The 21,277-nt window shown below is 36.7% G+C and overlaps 1 protein-coding gene across 2 annotated transcripts in view; it reads left to right on the top strand.

Annotated features, from left to right (window-relative positions):
- The window catches only part of SNX2 (sorting nexin 2), a 36,033-nt gene that overhangs the window by 7,811 nt on the left and 6,945 nt on the right, over positions 1 to 21,277 (top strand). For both annotated transcript variants that reach the window (XM_082335518.1, XM_082335519.1), the window contains exons 2-10: positions 176 to 293; positions 9,632 to 9,795; positions 11,098 to 11,164; positions 11,374 to 11,417; positions 11,507 to 11,648; positions 15,017 to 15,095; positions 18,150 to 18,225; positions 19,504 to 19,617; positions 19,845 to 19,938. In XM_082335518.1, coding sequence (XP_082191644.1) covers positions 176 to 293; positions 9,632 to 9,795; positions 11,098 to 11,164; positions 11,374 to 11,417; positions 11,507 to 11,648; positions 15,017 to 15,095; positions 18,150 to 18,225; positions 19,504 to 19,617; positions 19,845 to 19,938 — 898 coding nt within the window. The remainder of the gene's footprint in view (positions 1 to 175; positions 294 to 9,631; positions 9,796 to 11,097; positions 11,165 to 11,373; positions 11,418 to 11,506; positions 11,649 to 15,016; positions 15,096 to 18,149; positions 18,226 to 19,503; positions 19,618 to 19,844; positions 19,939 to 21,277) is intronic.

The following is a 21,277-nucleotide window of genomic DNA, read 5'->3' as shown; positions in this document are numbered from 1 at the left end:
TCCTTTGTTCATTGTTACCATACTAGGAGTAGGAAATGGAAATAGCTGACAGGGTTTCCTTTCTGTACATCTCGCCTTGTTTCCTTGCAATGCAAGAATGTTTCTTGCAATAATTCTTGTAAACTGACACATGGCAACTGGTTCTCTCTTAATTATTTCACTTTTTTTTAAACAGTCAAGTCCTTCATCTCCAGAGCCAGCAAGCCTTCCTGCAGAAGACCTCAGCACAAACTCCAATGGTCCAAAGCCAGCAGAAATCATGCTAGATGAGGACAGAGAAGACCTCTTTGCTGGTAATTGCTCTTTTCTTCTAATGTGTCTGCATAAACTCTTTTGCTTTTGGACTGAAAGGAATGTGCTTTTCTGGGAAGGAGGATTAAAACCTTTTTATGCTGTAAAAGGTCATTTTCTTGGCTGTAAGGAAATAAGAAGCAGTAACCCAACAGTGGAAACTTCAGTTTTAATTTTACGCAATTTAGTATTGCAGCAAATCTTAACTGTTGCTTAACCTGTTGAAGGTATGCTTCCTGGAAAATTCATTAAGTAATGAATTAGTGCCTCTAGCTGTCATCAGTCATCCTTTCCTGAGTTCAACAGTCATGTATTTAATTGAAGTCCTATGATCTTCTGCAGTATATTGTCAGGTTTATGAACTTGCAGGAGAAGTAACACACTAAAAAGGAAAAATAGCTGAGATTCTTCTTTGCCCAAAGTTGTTTGTTTTACCATTAACACATCTTGCTATTGATTGTATATTGTTGTAAAACTGTTTTGGAGTGTAGCCTTTCATTTCAAACTCAAGTAGAAAACTTAAACTTGCTTAGTAGTGAAAACAAAGTGATATGTGACTTCTTTTCAGGATTAGATGAGTTTTGTTAAAGTTTTGTTGGTAAATTAAAATTGGGAATATTTCTTCACCAGATTTACACATGTTGTCTCAGGTATAAACACTTCTGTTATGCTCTTAATGTTATATATTTTCGCAGCATAACAATTAATTGCTCTCTCATATATTGAATTAGTTGCACTTTGAGAAACTTATTTAATAGAAAAATTTAATTTAAATTTCTTAAGTAGTTTGACAATGATGTATAGATTTGTTCTTGCAGGACTTTGTAGCATTAGTTAAGTTTGTTTACTAAATACAGGTTTCTCAGAACAGGTTTCTCAGAACAGGTGTTCTGTCAGTGCATAGTGTGGCAGTGTTAGCTGGTTAGTAGTGTGTTTTGCTGTCAGTGGTAACAGTATTTATCATTATATAATTAACAATATTCCAATCTGTGTGTAAAAACATGACCTAAGTTACATCCCAGTTTTCTACTTAATAACCATACATAAACTGTCCCAGTCTTTTTTCCAGTTACAAAGAAATATAATTCAGATCATATTGCAAGCTGGAGGTTATTTCCTTTTTCATAAGACTCTTTTGTTATTATGAAAAGGTAACAAACTGGCATATGGGACCAGTCATATCATTTCACTAGTGCATGATTCTATCTCTATTACTTGACAGTATTGCATGTTTTGGAGAAAGATGTGTGAAAGTTTTGGTAAATAATCAGTCAATAGACAATACATTTCAAATGCTTCATTAATCTGTCACTACTTTGGTGTTGGTTTTCAACTGTCCTAATGTGGGTTATGGTTGCTGTCAGTTACAGATGTAGGAACATGAAATATTCAAGAAAGGATGTGTAATATGTGGAGTATCTTACGTACGTCAAGAGGTGGTTCTGAATGCTGCTTCTCAATATGAGCACTTTTCCTATTGCTGCATATTGAGCGAGTCAGTTGGCAGTCTGCTTTGAATACAGTCTTCATCTCATCTTCATTGATTCCCTGATGTGATAATTCGAAAAGAAACTTCATAGCCTTTAGTTTTCAGTTATTTTGTATAGATAGGTGTATGCACATGCCCATTACCTTTGTTCTGAACTTACTAAATTTATATTTGCATGTATTTGAAGTTATGTTTGCTCATGACACTGTTAGAATGTATTGACCAGTTTATTAACTCTCTGAAAGTAATTTAAGAGAAAAACAGAATAAAGAATAGAGGGTAATCCTACTTCTGTATTTATATTACCTGATCGTATGACTTATAAAGACCAGCAGTGCTTTACCAACAAAGCTTTCTAGTACTAGTAATTTGGTTATTTAACTTCAGTATATAAAGCCGGCTTTTTATAACCATAGAGCCATCTGGCATGGATATTTTAGGAAAACCAGTTCTCCTTTGGGTAATATTAAGAAAAAAGGTGGCTGGAGTAAATATTGAGGGGAATCAGACAGAAGGAACAAATGTTAGCAGCCAGATTATTTCAACTGAAATGAATGCTGTGAGGAAAACACACAGAACTGATTTAATGAGTTTGAATTTTGCCATGGAAGACATTCTCTTAAATGCACGCAGCACTGAACTGAAAGCACCAAATGTACTGCATGTCCAGCGCAACTAAGACTGGTCTTTAAAAGATCAATTTATATACAGACTGAGGCTAGTACAAACTGTCCAACAGGGGGGAAAAAACAAGAGTGATTTATGGAGCCTAAGGCAGAATATGACATCTTTCACAGTATCCTGTTCTAAGCAGGAAGTTTGCATAATACAGTTGTACCCTAGTGATGAACAACTGTCTTTGTATCACTGTCAGCATAGGCGTTCTCAAAAATGATGTCTAATCTGTGTTCCAGTGCTGTGCGCTCACAACTATAACTGTTTTTTCTCTCTTAGGACTGTTTTGCTAGACAATGATGTTAATCCATTTGATTAACTTTCTGATACTGATTTGCAATGAATAGAAACAGTGTGAGAAGGCAACATGAGATGTCTATTTTCTTGCTGCCAGCATGATTGCATAAGCTTGGCTTTCTGTGAAAGCAGGGCTTAATTTACAAGTGAGTGTGACTGGGTGTTTTTATTCAGTATGTCAAAATTCCAAAGAAACTGAATTTCCAAAGAAATCTATCTTTGCACAGCTTATAGGAGCGCTTAAATGGAGATGAAGAGAATAAGGTTCCACAGCTTTCTAACTTATGTTGTTCCTTCTTATTGAATTATTAGACAGTATAAAATCCAGGTCAAGGAAATCCTCTGGATGACTCCAAAAGGAGAGGCTGACTCTTTGGGGGCATAAACAACTCTAGTTTTGCAGACTTATTTGTAAAAAATGTGATGGTATGCCAAAATGTGATATTGTAGGCTTGATAAATCTTTATTCCATCTAATAATGCAACCTAATAGAAAAAGAGGTGAGAGAGAACAAATTATATGATTTCTTGTACTGTTTTAATGGAGTTCAGAATCTGGGGTTTTTTTAGGCCTTTTTGACTATATGTAAAACCTCTTTGCTATTGTGTTACTGCAGCAGCTACAGGATAGTGTATGCAATAAAATGTTTTAAATATTCATTACCTTGCCTCTGGTGACTCAGAAGTGCTTTGGCTGAGCTACTAAAACTGGGTTTCAAAGGTGGAAGAAAATGACTTTTCCATCTGTTACTGGAGACGAGTAAATTTTGCTGCTGCATTCATTAGTATTGTGGTTCTTCGTTCTGTAAAAAACCCAAACTGTCTTGCTAAACCCACTGAAGCACTTTCACCCTTAGAATAAAAGTCAGTGTGTTGATTATTTGGCCAAGAAAGAATTACTTTATCTTACCTTGTAGAGCTCTTACATGTGGAAACCGTAGAATCATAGAATGGTTTGGGTTGGAAGGGACCTTAAAGATCATCTAGTCCAACCCTGCTGCCATGGGCAGGGACACCTTTCACTAGACCAGGTTGCTCAAAGCTCTGTCCAACCTGGGCTTGAACACTTCCAGTGACGGGGCATCCACAGCTTCTCTGGGCAACGTGTTGCAGTGCCTCACCACCCTCATAGTGAAGAATTTCTTCCTTATATCTAATCTAAATCTACCCTCTTTCAGTTTAAAGCCATTACCCCTTGTCCTATCACTACATGCCCTTGTAAAAAGTCCCTCTCCAGCTTTCTTGTAGCCCCACTTCAGGTACTGCAAGGCTGCCATAATGATCAGTGCTCAAAATCAGGTAGTATTAGCACTATCTTGAGGGTCTTTGGTGTGTGTCTTAAAACCTGGCTGTCCATAAGCTTCTACTGTAGAGTGAAGAACTAGATACTGAATTAGTCTTCCAAAATGTTGGCCTAAAATTCTGTATATAGTTACAGAGACGTGCCATGAACTGCCTGTGCAGGACATAGCTGTCCATGCCCTCTGCCTCTAGTGCTTATAGATGATGAGTAGGGCTGTGAAGTTATATCAGTGCTCTGTTGCTATTTTTGGAAAAATAGGAAATTACAATTTTTCCTCTCCCCTACTCTGGTCAAAGATTATTTATGTTATTCTTTTGTTTTTTTCAGCTCTGAACTGTGTTTGGGAATGGATTGTCTTTTGCAAATATCTAGCTATTATGTCCTGGGGGAAAGTCAATGTGTTGGGGGATGTTTGTTTTTGTTGGGGTTTTGTTTTGTTTTTCTTCAGGTTGTGATAGATTTGTCTTAGGCTTTTTTCCTGGGAGTTGATACAGAAAAGGAGATGCTAATTCTGTGGACCAGACAAGACACATACTTCAAGCCCAGCTGAACAGCAAAAGTTTGTAGCTGATGGTGTCTGTCAGGCTGTTGTCATGTGGTGTGTCTGATCAGAAGAGTTTGGTGCAGATGCCTTGCTGCTTTTTTGAAGCTGGTTGTTCAGTTCTAGGTCTGTTCTGCAAGATACAAATGCACAAAAGCATGTGAACCTACAGTTTTGAAGTCAGAAGAAGGCCTTGTTAGTGGCTGACTGCTCTGTTAAAAATATTTCTGTTCTCATTAAGATTATTCTTAGTGTTCCTGGTATAACAGTAAGAGTCGTGGGCTATGACTTAGGTGTAGTAGTTCTCACAGTTAGTTCTGTTAGGGTATCTGTCTCTGAAATACAGCTATACCTGGAGAAGCCTTTTTCTAATAACTTGTCTTCTGTTCTGGACAGCAGTTTCTACTTCAGTTTACTTGCATGTTTATGTGATCACTGAGTAAACTTTCAAAGATAATAGGCCAATTTAAACACTTGAGCCATGTCAGAATTTTAGAAGTCTGACATTTAGAAGTGTGACCAGTAAAATTAACTTACTCAGCTGAAGTGAGCTGCTAGTGAGGAATTGCAAACTTGCACTTTCTGAGATATTTGACAAATACTGGTGATGAAAAGTAAAGAAACAAGAGCTGTCTAATGGTGAGATTGAGCCCCATGCTTGAGTGCTGATAGAAACTTCGTGTCCTTGGCTGTGGAATGTTAATTAAGCATAAATAGTTGTCTGCTGCAGCAGGATGAGATGTTTTCATGTTCTTTTGGAGCTAAGCATGTGGACAGTGATCCATAACAAAGCCTGTTTATGGATTGTAAAGTAGGTGTTTATGTGTAGAGGTCTTACAGCCTTAGATTGGTGGGAGTGCTTAATATGTGCTGATAACTACCATAGCTGCTGTGAGTGTTGGATCTCAAATGTTTTCTTCCTAAAAGTTGGGCAGAGCAGTTGCCTCTCTTTATGCAAGAAGAGCTTACGCTTTTGAGAACTTCCCAGGAAAGCAAGACATCTAGATTTCATTTCTCATGCAAATACTAATACAGAATATTTAAAAACAAAACAAAACCCCCACAAAACCACAACCTAATACCTAAGTTTTCAGGGGAAAATCTAAAATGAATAAATCAAGCAAATGTTTCTGAAAGTGCCGTAGTTTCTACTCTGAAACCTACCAAATTCCTCTTCCCATGGAAAAAACCCCACCACAAAATAAACAGAAGAATTGTCAATGAAACTTTTTAATCTAGGCCACGCCATCTGATTTCTCAAAGTGAAAGAATGTATGTAAGAAGCATAAATGCCAGAGTCCATCAGAACAAATCTATTTCTTGCAAAACAGATCTTCAGCTTATGTACTACACAAAGACTGCTTTTCTGAGGGGAGAAAAATAGCTAGAAAATCTTAAGAGCCTCCTGTTGCTATATAGAGCTAATACTTCTTTTTCCCTTCAGAATCTTTTAATACTTGTGTTTTAGACAAAAAGTACAACATCCTTGTCTCTCTCCTGCTCTGTCCCCTCACCCATTTCCACTATCTTTTTCCATTTCACTTTTCTAGATTTATGTAATGCCTGGGATGCAGACTTGGGGGTGAGAGGTAACAGGAGGGAGGATGGCATAAATTCTCCCTTCTTCTTCCTAAAAGAACTGACCACCTGCTATCAAACAAATAGATACTATTTTCTTTGGGTAAGTTCCTCCAGGAAGATAGAATAGCAGGGCTAGTAGGCAGCACCTTTAAAAATTTGCTCATGCCCAACCAACCTGGGGTCATACAGCTTTAGATATTCTGGTGTGGACAAAGTCTAATGTTGCTGGTCTTGCTGAAAGAAAACCACCTTGCCTTTCCGACTGCTGGTTCCTACTCCTTTCTCTTTTATGGAAATAATGCACCAGCTTAGCAGTATCTTCAGCTATCTGTGGAACAGTAGAAGGGAGCTAATGGTTGGAGTTCATGTGATACACAACCTAGATCAGTTCATGATACTAATGGATGTGTTAATAAAAGTCTGAAATAGAGGAGTGCTGGGAAGCAGTGTGGTTCTGTTTCATCTGATAGCAGTGCTGCTTTGTTACATTGAATTCACACTTTTTTCGTGAAGTCATACTTTTACAGTAACAGGAATGTTTTCTCAGCTGATGAAAGTGAGAAATCTGTGTGGTTTGAATTGTTTCATGACTTGTTTTATAAGCTTGTCTAAAATTAGAAGGTACATAGAAGTACTTAGTGGTGATTAATTGTTTATTTCGCAAACATATGCTGGAACATAGCTGGTGATAGAAAAAGGAAGAATTGAAGTGGAATGGCTTTATTTTAGACATTTTTTATATTTTATATTATATCATAACATAATATGTTACATATGCATATATAATTTTTTCTGATAAATGTTTCTGTGAAACAGTAATTTGTATAACATACAACCTGTATGTTGATGCTGTTAGCCACCAAAGGAGAGAACTACCTCTTTTCCATGTTTAAATGTTGTTGTTCTACCAATCGAAAAGGGTTTTTTTGCAACTGCCTCAGTTGCAAAAGTGTGACTTCCCACCTGATCTGAAGTTTTCAATTAAAGTTCTTTATTGGTTTAAGATGCAATATCCTTCCTGTGGCATTTGAGGGCAGGAAGCATCACCAGGATTCTTCAGAAAGATTTAGCAGTAAGAATAAAGGAATGGTAGGAAAATAAATCTTTTCAAAGAAAGCTTCTAGTTAATCTTTGTTCATATTAAAAATGGAGAATATAAAAAGGTACTTGCTTTTAAGTTTAGTTTGAAAATACTATGGAAGTCTGTAATTTGAAATTAGGAAGAGCATTGCCAGCAGGTTGAAGGAAGTGATCATTCCCCTCTGCTCAGCCCTGGTGAGGCCAAACCTGGAGTGCTGAGTCCAGGTCTGAGCTACACAATAGAGGGGAGAGATGGACAGACCGGAGTGAGTCCAGTGCGGGGCTGTGAAGATGATTAAGGGCATGAACTGTACGACATATGAGTAGAGACTTAGAGAGCTGGGGCTGCTCAGCCTGGAGAAGAACAGGCTTGTGGGGAATCGTGCAAGGTGTATGAATACCTAATGAGACAGAATGGCAAAGAGGGAGCCAGAGTTCTCAGTGGTGCCCACTGGCAGGACAAGAGGCAATGGGCAAAAATTGAAATACACATAATACATAAGAAAAAAATGTTTGTTGTTTGTTTGTTTGTTTTTAAATGGTGAAGGTGGTCAAGCACTGGCACAGGTTGTCCAAGGAGGAGGTGGATTCTGCATCCTTGGAGATGCTCAAAACCCATCTGGATGTGGTTCAGAGCAGCCTGCTCAAGCTGACCCTGCTTGAGCAGAGGGGTTAGACTAGATGATCTGCAGAGGTCCTTTCCAAGCTCAGCAATTCTGTGATATACTCTAAAACAAAGTGATGACAGCAAACTTTGTCAGTCTCAAGCCAGAATGAGCATCTGCTTCAAAACAGGTTAAGGCAAAGTTACCTTGGAGTTTGTTTTTTCAATTTATTTTGAGCTTCAGTATCAGACAAAATTTAGACACACAATATTTTCATCCCTGAAATAGAGAAGAGTGGTTTTGTTCATTTATGAAAAACATTGAGGATTGGCAAAAAAGTGTTACAGAAGAATGGGAATCAGAATTGACCAACAGAATATCTCTAAGTGGCAGCAGGGATAAAACAGAGTCGTTTTGATATATTGATTATGAAAGATCATAATATTACTTGTTGGAGTAATAAATGATATGTGGTTCATTGGATGCTATTTTCAGTTCTGTTTTTACATTGCTAGTAGATTACAGGTGGTTCTGGAGGAGCAAACAATTCTATCTGGGACAAAAATGAGACTTTTTTTACATACGCTATAATTATTTTACAAATTTTAAAGTAGATCTGATCTTTAAAACTCTTCTTTTCTTAACTGTTGATAAAGGCTAATTATATTCATTATATGCACCAGGCTTTAAAAAGTTTGGAAGAGAGATGGCTTATTTTCCTTTGAAAATTGAGTGGTTTGTGTAGACAGAAGTTGCAAGCACAGCTCTTTCCACATTCCCTAGTAAACCTTTTTGGTAACTTTGTATAACTTGGAGTGGATCTGTTTTAGTGCCTTTTTACCTGCATGGTAAAGTAGTTGCTGCCGGTAGTCTAGTTTGTAAAAAGACTTAAGATCGATTGGGAAGTCAATTTTGGTATTAAATGACTGTTCTGTGGTCAGTATTATCTTTTAAGGAACTAGAATTCTTGAAAATGCACACTTAGCGAGAACCACAGCATTAGTTATTTAAACTAGAACAGGAACTTCTCTATAGCCAGGAAGTGTGTAGTTTGCCAGTGGTCAAAACCAGCTGGTGGAGGAAAGCATGCGGGATTTGTAGAGCAGAGATTTACATCCTCTTTAAAGATAGATGAACTGTTACCAGTCTGAAGAAAGTATTCAGTTTCTAGTGAACTGTTAGTTTTAAGCCCCAAAGAGACTGAAGATAGATAGAGACTAAAGATAGTCTTACTAGTCAGTGTCTCATCTGCTAATATTTCTGTTTTACAGGTTGTGGGCTTTTGGCAGGGGTGGGGGTGTATTTTGGTTATATAACTTCCTTTAACACATGGCTGGTATGCTCAGTTATCAGCCTATATGACTAAATCAGTTGTTCAGAGTGCAAAAACTAAAACTAGTACAGGTGCTGAAAAAGAGCGGCTTGTGTGGTAAAAAAAAAAAATTCATTAGTTTTCACAATATCTCATGCAGAAATAAATGACTTATGACTTGTAACTACTTTAAAAGACTCTTTACATAACAGTATATTAAAAAAAAAAAAGCAATATTAATCTTACTTTAACCCATTATGCACTAGAAGCTCAAATGTCACATGTAGTTTTACCTGTGTATTGAAAGAAATTATCCGGTACAAATGGATGCTATTTACAGATGATCTGATTAAACTTGTATATCATCATTTTTTACTGTGCGTGTCTGTTGTCTTTGAGATGCATATCCGTCTCTTATTGTACAAAAACTTCTTTGCTAACTCAAAATATTTATCTAGAAGCAACAGAAGAAGTTTCACTGGACAGTCCAGAGAGGGATCCGATACTTTCGCCAGAACCTACTCCTGCAATCACTCCTGTAACACCTACTACATTAGTAGCTCCCAGAATGGAATCGAAAAGCGTAACAGCCCCTGTGATTTTTGATAGATCCAGAGAAGAGGTACGCAGTAAAATTGTAAATCATGGAAATGTCTTGTTCATTTTTGAAGTTTTTTCTTCTTTTAAAATGACAGTTCCTAAATGTTGACTCACAGCATCATCCTTTGTTAAGGGGAAGTATATAAAAGAAAACCTATTCTGTTTATTTTGCATATGAAGTTTAGTGTGAATTTGACTCATGAAAATACCATAACAATTCGTTACTTAGGTAATTAAATTGGAGATCTGTAGTGTGAAGAGTAAGATGCTCTGTTCCTTCAGAATAGATATTGTAAAAGTGGCTGTAGGAGCAAGCTGTGAGCTTGTTACAGGAGAAATGTTAATGATGTATAATAACTCTTACTAGCATGTTACAGGTTTCAACTTGGATTTCTGAAGCTATTGTTAATGGGGAAATGGAGGAAGCAGTTGTTAACATTATCCTGCACTTTAACAGACAGCTTAGGCTAATGGTAGTTTTAACATTGCTATTTACATTTTGGTGTTCTGTTCAAAGCCTGGGCATTGCCAAATGCCATTCATTCTGGAGTGTTCTCTTACTAGACAGTGCCTCTGCTAAATGGATTTGCAAACAAGACTTGCCCATGACTCGATGATGGCTGCTTCCCCAGATACCATAACATGGCATTTTATTCTGATTTTTTCCCCCTTTCACCCCTGGTACACTGTCCTTTCTGCAATGGTGTTTCTTAAGATCTCTGTTTTTATCAAACTTATGTATATTACGTGAAAGATTACAAAATTCTGCATGATTAGAGCTCGGGCAAGTATCAGAAAATTCTCTGTTACTTTTTCCTTCCCAAGCTCTTCTGGTACAGATACCATTAATAAAAAGGAATACCTGTCCTTTGGTTAGAGGCATATAGAAACATCGCAAATGAGTGGTTTTTGAATCATAGTATCTGCTGGCGTTGGAGGAGATACAAGGAACATACCCCTCAGATAAGTATTTACTAAAAATTTTGAGGCCAACAAGTCCTAAGAAAAGGCTGTCATACTAAAAGTTTTTGCAGGAAGGCTTAAAGCTAAAATCATAGAATCATTTAGGTTGGAAAAGACCTTTAAGATCATCGAGTCCAACTGTAGACCTAACACTGCCAAGTCCACCACGTGAACTTTGTTGCAGTAACAACCGATGTTAGAAATTATGTTCACTTAGCATTGGATGGTGGGTCTGAAGGGTTTTTTTTATTATACAAACATACTGACTTTTCCTTCTCCTTCCTCTATAACCTTATCCTTGTAACTATACATAATATGAATGCACATTACCTTGTTAAATATGGCATTATCTTTTTTCTAGATTGAAGAGGAAGCAAATGGAGATTTGTTTGATATAGAAATCAATGTATCAGATCCAGAGAAAGTTGGTAAGTTCCTTGAGCCTAGTAGTTCAGATGGTAGACTGTCTTATCCCTTGAAGACTACTCTGAGATTTTGGCATGATTTCTTATTCAGTTGTCTTTTGGCAGTTTTTAGTATCTAAATGGAAAGCTACTTAATGTATATTTTGGAACAAAAAGTGCGTGGAGGGATTAAAATAACTTGCCCTGGGATAAGTATCTTAATTTTCTTACAGGAGATGGCATGAATGCTTATATGGCGTACAGAGTAACAACAAAGGTAACTAGTGCAACAAATATTTGCAGATAACTTTGTGTCATAGCTGAGTAGTTGGATCAATAATTCATAACAAATTATTTTTTTTTAAGACATCACTTTCCATGTTCCACAAAAATGAATTCTCAGTTAAAAGAAGATTCAGTGATTTTCTTGGCTTGCACAGCAAATTAGCAACAAAGTACATGCATATTGGTTACATTGTGCCTCCAGCTCCAGAAAAAAGTATTGTAGGTAAGTGTAGTTCCTGTGAGGTTGAATTTAAGCATGTCATTTAAGTACTGTAATACAAATTAAGTATTTTAATATCTGTTGGGCTTGTAAAATAAATACTTTTCTGCACAAATATTACTTACTGCTTATCAAGTGGTCCGAACTATTAAATATTCTTCCTGTTCTGTATTTTAAAAAAGTTTGGGTTAAACTGTAAAGATATGTACTGGCCTCTTCCTAACTCAGACCGGTGTTGATAATAGGAAGGACATTTGTCTTAATACATGGCCTTCTGTTTCTTATCTCTCATTCTTTCTTCACTGTTGCCCTTCAAGAGCTGATTAGTCTTTCAAAACAAAGATGTTAAATGAAAGTTTATTTTTAACTTGTGCTGTTATCAGTTGCCTGCAATATACAGAGCTTCATACGTACTCCGCCTCTCTAATACTTCAGTCTGTTTCTTTTGGCCATGGTGAACACTAAAACTTCTAGTTAATTCTTCAAAGTTCTAATTCAGAAAACAAGTTTGAGTGATGCTAGTTTCTGTGAATGCCTTGAAGGATCAGATCCTTTCTCCATGAACTAAGAAGCATGCCTGATGCATTGAAGCAATTTCGGTTTTATGAGCTCTTAAGTAGTAGAGGTTCTTTCAAAATAACTAAACACTTAAAACACGAAAACCTGTTGAGGTCTTTTGGCTTACCCTTATAAATAAGTGATTGGACTCTAGAACGCTTTTTGGTATGTAGGGAATGGCAGGACTTTTTTTTCAGGAGTTTCGTCTGTAAAGCTCATCAAAGCTGCAGCTTTTCATGTAAGTAGTAGTAGGCAGACTGAGTAGATGTAGGCAGCAGAAAGCTTGGGAAAATTGTGCTTTTAATTCTGTGGAAAAGCACTGCATTTTTTCAGTCTTAGAGACTGAAAATTTGATCTGAATTTTCAGTAGTTCTTGAAAGTAATGCATGATTCTGTAATAACCAATTTTCCTCTTACAAAAATAAGTTCAATTACAAATGCTAACAGGGCTTATAAAAATGGAATGAGACTTCTGGTCATGTCCTTTGGATGACATAACATTTAAGGCATTTGTGACAGTGTACAGTTACATGGAAATGTAGTACTTGCATCACCGTCACATTCATCTGTAAGACAAAGCTTGAACTGGATTTGAGATACCACTTAAACAAAACCAGCATAAATATTGATATGTATGGAAGTGTGTAAAATGGTGGGACTTAATGCAGTGTAAGCAAGCACTGGCTGTCACTTCAGATCCTTGCATAGAGACTTTGTTAAGCTACAGATAAGTTGGGGAAACTCACAGACTCTATAGGACATTTTCCAAAGAGCATGAAACTCCCACTTTAAACTTGAACTTCAGTGCACAGGTGGTATTTAGTTCTGTCCAAAAATATTTAGTCCATACATTTCTAACTCTGGAAAAAAGAAGGAATTCTAGGCTGATTTAAAATGAGGCATCTTAAAGCAGAGAGCTGGCAAAACAGCTCAAAGTAAGATAACGTATTTACATCAGACGTGGGGTTTTTTAAGTCTTAATATGAAATATCATACATTCAGTGTTATGCAGTGTGTATCGTACAAAAGTCCTTAGTCTGTTCATTCTGTTACACTGTTGGTGACACCTGGAGTTTTAAGCTCCAATTTTATTTTGGTGACAGGTGGGAGGGGCTGACATTTCAGACCTTAGCCACAAATTCAAGTGGTCAATTACTGACTGTGGAACAACAAGATAAAACAGAGTCAGTGGTGAGCTAGAGTTGGACATCCATCCAAACTGCTTCACTACTTACCTACGTATGTTGGAAAACCAAGTTTTCTGTTTTTAAGAAAATAATCTATTAAGTCGTGGATCCTTTCCTGTGAAGGATTAGACTGCTTGGTCTACAGAAACTGCCTTTACACTTGCATTTAAATAGGCTTATAGTAGCGGAGAAAGAAACCTGACATGATATCTAGAAATAACTGTCAATATCACAAGTTAGGAATTCTTCATATTGGTCATTTGCTTACATATTCAGGTTTTTTTTTTTACTGTGAACTTCTGTTGCTATCAAACATGAAGGATCTTTTGTGTTAAACTGCAGCATTTCGTGCTTTCTGCAGTGAAATATTAATGAATAGTAATACTCTAATGCAAAAACATGAGGCATGTGAATTCTCTCACTTTTGTTTGAATACTTTAATCCTTGTACTTAAAGTCATATTCAATTTTACAGATAAATTTGTGGATTTACAGTTACGCTACACTGTGTAGTATACCTTTGAAAAAAATGCCGATCGGATTTATTTTCATCATGTTACAGACAAGGGAAAAACTAAGGCTTCACTGAGAGGTTAAGGGTCCCTCCTTGTTCCTGTAAGGATGCTGTTTGTCCCCTCCGTGGGTTACTGTGTGAAACTTCTAAAGCCAGAAGGGAGATCGGGTGAGGAACAACTTTGGGAACAGTTGACCTGGCAGGTCACAGAGTACACATTCAGAATCTCAGACTTAGAACTTTTAGATGGAGAAGCACAGAACTAACAGAGCAAGAATACACTACAGGTAGAAATAAGATGTTTGGGCTGTATCATAACATACCTCTCCTGTGTTTTAGGAAATAAGAGTGATTATGAATGTTCAGTGTCTCATGCTGGTTTTGATAGTATTCAGGTTCCTAAACTCTCTGAGTTTGGGTCTTTAGCATGAAAAATATTGACCTCAGTCTCACAGTTTTAGAGTTCTGTTGCTGAGGTGAATGTATTTCCCATACCACAATACATCAATAACTCTGGCTCCCTGTCATAGTTTTTTGGCCGCTCTTGACTTGGGCAGAGGAAGTGATATAAAGCTGCATGCATTTTATTCTGCTAATTTTATTCTCAACTCAGTTTGTAGTTGTTCATATGCTTCAGAATTTTCAGAGCTGATTAGTTTGCTTTAGTTGACTAAAAAACTCTTCGTTTCAGAACTTAAAAAAATAATAGAATGAAAATACTGGTAATAAGCTTACCAATTAATAGGCTTATAACCTGAGATTTACTTTCCTATTCTGCTTTATTTGGGTAACTGTTTTCTTCTTGTGAACATGAGTGACCAGTAAGACTCTGATCTTCATTTAGATTGTCTTCATAAATGCAAATTAAACTAGTTTTCTATAACTTTTAGTCACAATTAATACATTACAGGAAATTGCATATTTCGCAGACCTGCTTCCACAAAACCATGCAGCATGCAGTGTTGATGTTTTTTCTGTTCCTGTGTAGTATTTTTCATTGTAATTTGACTTAAATACATAAACTTAGGTGAGCTGTATCTTCTAGTCACATCGGTTATGTTAATGATTTCTTTATGATAAAATAAAATCAATATGATGCCATTTTCTTCAAAGGCATGACCAAAGTTAAAGTAGGCAAGGAAGATTCCTCATCTACTGAATTTGTAGAGAAAAGAAGAGCAGCTCTAGAAAGGTAATGTATGTATCTAACTAAAACTTGTTTAGCTTCAGAATGACATGTAATATACTACGTGGGCTCTGTAATTGGGGTCTGGGCCATCTGTACTTAGATTCTGGAGGCTGTATGCAGCTGCCAAATCTTTGTGTAGAAATGGAATAATTCCCATTAATAATGGGAAATGCAGCCTTATTCATAGAGAGGATTATAGCTAACTCTTTTCAAACTGGTTGGTGCTTAAAATTGAGATTCCAGAGATCCAGTAAGTAAAACTTTCTTTATCAGCTTACTGAAGCATTTTGGGTTTAAGGAATTAAGGCACTTCAGCAGTCTATCTGTTCCATAGAAAATCAACTGTTGGGCAGGGAGATGGGTGAAAGAGACCTTCAGTCACCTGAAAGTACAACGGCCTTCTGATGACTTACAGTACATTGATGTGACTAACTGAATTTTGGCATAAGAGATACTGGATCTCTGTCATCCAGCACTGGTGTACAACTAATATGGTTCAAGTATCTTTGCCATGGAAGGGTACTGTCACTGATATACTGCATCATTTTCCCCTGTTGGCATGGCTAGTAAAGCCTTTAGAAAATAACTAGTAGAACGTGGACAAGTATACAGCCTTAATTTTGGTGTAATTTTATAATATGCCGATTGCTGTGATGCAATATAACAGTTTCAGTTAAACTAGAAAATTAACACAAGTCAAAGGCTGTAGATTGTATGTTGGAAGAGCTATCTAACAGATAATGTATGAAGCTCTTGAACTTCTGGAGTTCCAGAGCCAATCTTAAACAAAAAAATATCTCTTCAGAATCCTGTTGCTAATATCTTTCTGTTCCCTAAGACAGAAGACCTTCTTCCTAGCAGAAGAACATCTGAAATGATACTGAACCTCAAAATACTGATAGGTTGTTCTTAGTTATCTGTTACTGAAAATTGGCATATAGCTTAACATTTGCCACATAAAATTGCACCCAGAAGTTACTGAAATTGTTTTGTCACTTGGAGTGGAACTGTGAAACATGTTCTGGTTATACAAGTTTGAGTGGTGCTGTGAGATATGAAGACTTGGAATAACAGCTGGGATTAGAGTAATTGGGCTTAGATAACTGAACAGATACTTCCACACAACTTTAGGTCTGTATCTGTAGTAGAGATGACTAGTTTCCCTCTTGGTTGCTTACTTGAACAACAGAAGTAGGATTAAAAAAAGTTGCATTCACAAGCTTGTGTGCGTGCTGCTTTTTCATTTATTTGTTAAAAGAGTTACACTAGTGTACCATTTCTAGTGCATGTTGAACATTCTTCCCACACTGGGGAATGGACTCCGCAGGACTTTTGACAATGTTGGGAAGGCTTCACAGTATATTCCATCTATTTTTTTCAGAAAGACTGTGAATATCTTATCTGGCAAGGAGCAACTTTTTCATCATGCCAATTTTAGCTGTCTTTTCCTTTCAGAATAAAAAAGTTACCTATCTACCAAGGTGTTCAAATGATACTTAGAGGCAGTGGTTCTGTTGCTCTTGCCTAAACATGAGGAAAATGTATTAATGCTCCCCAGAAAGTCAGACCAAAGAAATCTGCTTCAATTTGCTGTTTTTTGAACTGAGAACTATGGGGAAAGTGGGCAGGAAAGCAATGCACCTTGTTAGTTGAGTTCACTAAAATTTATGCCCTAGAATATTGAACTTGGATACTACAAGTCTGCCTGTCAGATGTCCTCAAACACATTGCCAGTTGTCTCCAGTGAAAATGTTAGAAGTCTCCCTTGGAGTAAAGACTATTCTCTAGCAGCAGATTTCTAAAGAAAAATCTCTTTGGTTGCTTGCCATGTTAACTTTAACTTATACTTGCTACTGGGTATAGAACAAGCAAGGAAAAGTTGAGCAGTCTAACATATAAAATGGTTTCATTGCAGCCCTTAGCTTCTTTAGGAAGAAGAATAAGGATCTGGTGGCCATGCCTAATGGAGGATGGAAAAAATACATTACATTTACAATATCAATATACTCATACTTTCAGTTAAAAGTCCCAGCCCACATCACTTTGTAGGACAGTTTCTAAGCAATTTGTGAATGTTACGGGGCCGTTCTGGTACTTTACGTCTGATGCTTGAGCAAAACTAAAGCTTTGCAAAAAGTAGAGTGTGCTGTTGATAGAATTATGTCACTGCATCTTAATTGGCAATAACACATACCTATATTCCTGTGATCTTTTGAGGTACTAGATTTCTATGAAGCACTCATGTAAGCGTTGGACACTTTCCTTTTTTTTTTTTTTTTTTTTTTTTTTGAGGTGGATGAGTCCTTTAGAACTAATATGGGGTGAAGGCTTTAGTCTAGCCAGGAAAGAAATAGTTCATACCTAGAACATAATGAGCTCACTTCTCCAAAATTTCCTTTAATTGTAAAATAAGTCAGCCAGAATTATCTGTAACACAAAGCCTGTCCGCTGCACTGTACAAGAATGTTTAAACAAGCTCATCTCTTTTTTCCTGGCATAAATTGGCTGTTATTAGAGGAGGAGGACTTCACTCAGCTGTTGAAAATATGAAGTATAATATTTTACCGCTGTGCAACATAACAGTTATGGCAGGTCCCATCTTGAGGAGTTTCTGGTGTAAACAAACTATGTCAGAAACCACTGCCTGCACCTTTGGTGTGTTATTTTGTGGTACGGAGTGCGTGGGGCTGCATTACTTTCAGTTAGAAGTTTCAAGTGTTGTCACAGCATTATTGGAATGAGGCTTCAGTGAATGTTTCAACAGCTTAGTGGTCCTGGCTGGTAACTCTGCGTAGGACTTAGCCTAGAAGAAGGTGACAGAATGCATAAATGTAGTTTGAAGAGTCAGCAGAGAGGCAAAGGATTGAAGGGGCATGGAGACTGAACTATCATCTGACCCTTTAGAGGTGACTTTTTAAGAGTGTTCAAGCCCCATTAGATAATGAGGGAGGTTGTGTGCTGCATTGTACCCATTCTTTAGATGAAGGACACTTTCCAATGCTGTCAGGCACATTAAATCCATTTTGTTATCTAATGTTTTAATTTTTAAAATCATAGGTATCTACAACGAACAGTAAAACACCCAACCTTGTTACAGGATCCAGATTTAAGACAGTTCTTGGAAAGTTCCGAGGTATTTAAGTTCTTTTCAGTTCTCCTGTTTGTTTCTAGATATGGTAGCCTACAAAGCAATATATTCTCTTTGTATTGAGACCTGATCCCCTAAATTCATATGAAATCAAATTGGATTGTTCCCTTCATGGCACAGAATGGCAGAGGCTACTTAGTTAACGGTGTGCCTCTGCTTCTGATAAAACTGAAGTGGTAGCAACCAAAAGCTGTTTGCTGTTCAGTGACTTCTCAAGCGTGTTGGTCTGTCTAGTTCCGAGTGAAGCTTGTCATACATGGTGAAAATCCGTAATTGATGTTACTGATTGTTAAGTCAGATCAAGAATTAAACTGGCTTGAAAACAGCTGTCTTGCCTCTAGGAGTCCAACATGAGGTGAATTGCTAGGATAATTTGAAAACACTAGCAATGCTGCTGGCCAGGCTACAGATGTTTTGTGAGTAGAGTACTTCAGTCACCCATACTATCAATCTGGCACTTTTCACACTATTAAACATATTGTTAAAGATTATAAACGTGCACAGTGGATTCACTGTAATACTGAACTGTCTTTTGGCCCATGTCAATATCTTAGTTATACTAATAAGTCACAGAGACCTCACTGCTGACAAAAGCATCATTGATAGATAACTTAGAGAGGATTTGTCAATGCTGCTGACAGACAAAACATCACATGAAGGGTAAATGGTCTGACATAGGGGCCACCTTGTATGGCATATTCAGACTACCCTGAATAATAATATCAATTAAATTTAAAGTTTGTTAACTTAACCCCTGAGGATTTCTAAGTACCTAAGCAAATACACAGTTCTCTTGATACACATGAGGTAGGTTTTGAAATCTGGCCTATATTGAAAAGCAAAAAGACATCAACCTTTTACAATCAGCACACAGTGCAAATCTTGCATTACAATTAAATGTTTTACAGAATTTATTTTGTCTAATTTGTTGTAAATCTAAGCTTTTCTGTTTCTGTAGTGGCAGTTTGTTCTCTGTAGTGTATAGGTGGCTAGTTAGGACCTTTGGCTAGTTCATAATAACTTTGGACAAGTGGGTTGTTTGTTCCATTTAAATGTAAAGATGTTGAAGAAAAGTAAATAGTCTATATTTTTAAGTTTTCCCCTTGAGAATGTAAAAGTAGTAAATCTGAGAAATTAGATTCCACTATATTGAAACACATAGGAGTAAAGAAAACACTATATCCTTTTCTTTCCCCCTTGTGCCCAGTTAAACCTCCATCCTTTTAACCAGTCTGTTTGCCCTTATTTGTCATTCAATTCCAGCTGCCGAGAGCGGTTAACACCCAGGCTCTGAGTGGAGCAGGAATATTGAGGATGGTGAACAAGGCTGCCGACGCTGTCAACAAAATGACAATCAAGATGAATGAATCAGATGCAGTAAGAGCTGATTTTTCAGCTTGAATAATGAGACGAATTAATGAGCCTCAACAGTTGCATTTTAAAGCTGTAGAAGTAGAAAATGGGTTATTAATTTGCTTATTGGCTTGAATTCTTAGCTGTATCAGTTGACCACCCTGGCAGTACGTGGATAATTTGCTTCTTTAAAACCAGAAATGTTGTTGGTAATCTAATTTGTAATGCTTGACTCTTTCATCTTTTGTCAGTGGTTTGAAGAAAAACAGCAGCAATTTGAGAATCTGGATCAGCAACTTAGGAAACTTCATGCCAGTGTCGAAGCATTAGTCTGCCACAGAAAAGGTAACTTTACTTTTATGTGGCTGCATGAACTGAAGTGCTTAGAACTTTAGGAAATGGTGATGAAACAAGAGCTTGGTATGTCAGAGCTCTTAAGTAATTCATAGAGTTATACAGTGTATTTTAATGCAAAAATCTTTTAATTGTACCTTTTAGTTTAAACTGTTCTAGCATTTTTGTGTACCTGTTTTTAATCTTAATTTTAACCAGAATATCTGTCATTCCTAAAGTTACTATATTGATGAAGCATAATTTTTTTCCTTGCAGAAATTCAATACCATACCTAGCAAGTCATTCTACTATAGTAGACATCCATAAATGTATCTTTAGGTCTCATGGCAAGAGTTATTTTCTTCTGAACAAAAAGTGGCTGCATAAATCCATTTGAACATCTTTTGGTTCAGTATTGCTCTGTTAACTGAGTTTAAGCTCTTAAACAGAAATTTACTATTCTTAATTTGGTCCACATAAAGATACATCACCAAGCTACTGTTAATGTAAACTTTTCTGGAAAGATAAGTAGTCTCAGAATATCAGCTTTTGGTTTACTTGTTTTGGAGAGCAGCAAAGCCTGTAAGTTTATATTTTAACCACCTGTGCTGCTGTTTTGTCAAAGGTTGCTTTCCATCAGATGATTTAAAAAAAAAAAAAAAAAAAAAAAAAAAAATACTAAAACTTTGATTTGTAGTTCAAGGAAGACCATAAATGTGCCTTCTGACACTACTGTATTATGTTAAATATGGGGTCACCTTTCAGCTCTACACTTTCAAAAATACATGAAAATGTCATAAGTTGCTTTCTCATAAGTCCATCTGGAGTTACTGTTTGTAGTAAAAAAATCTTTGGCCAGATGTCCTCAAGACTAAGGAGTATTTTAAGAAGTAATGGAAAATCGAAGTGTTTGTTTACTGTTGATTTGACACCTGCTCATAGATTTGTAGAAGTCTTTATTTTTTTTTTAAGAGTTGTGTTTAAATTGTAAAGGTTTTAAATATCTGAAAACATTTTGCTTCTTCAAACATTTCTGGTGTTCTAATGATTCTGCAGAAGCAGCACAGTTGCAAACAAACCTGCACTTTTAATCCTGCAGTAATTTGGATTCAACCTTTGTTCAAAGGTCCTTCACAGGACTTAACTTTGTACAGGATGACTTACATGGGATTTGATGAGACAGTTGCCCAAGTATTTGTTAATAGATAAGCTCAAAACTCTTATCTTCATAGATGTCAGCCATGCTGGTATGTGTTTCTTTTTTCTTTTAAGGCATGTCAGAATGTGGCAATGCATTACCGTATGCACAGTTAAAGGTAGTCAATAAAACAGTACAACAGAAAAAAATTCC

The sequence above is a fragment of the Platalea leucorodia genome (genome assembly GCF_965183815.1).
Source record: "Platalea leucorodia genome assembly, chromosome: Z".
Lineage (NCBI taxonomy): Eukaryota > Metazoa > Chordata > Aves > Pelecaniformes > Threskiornithidae > Platalea > Platalea leucorodia.
This window is presented reverse-complemented; position numbering and strand designations above follow the sequence as displayed.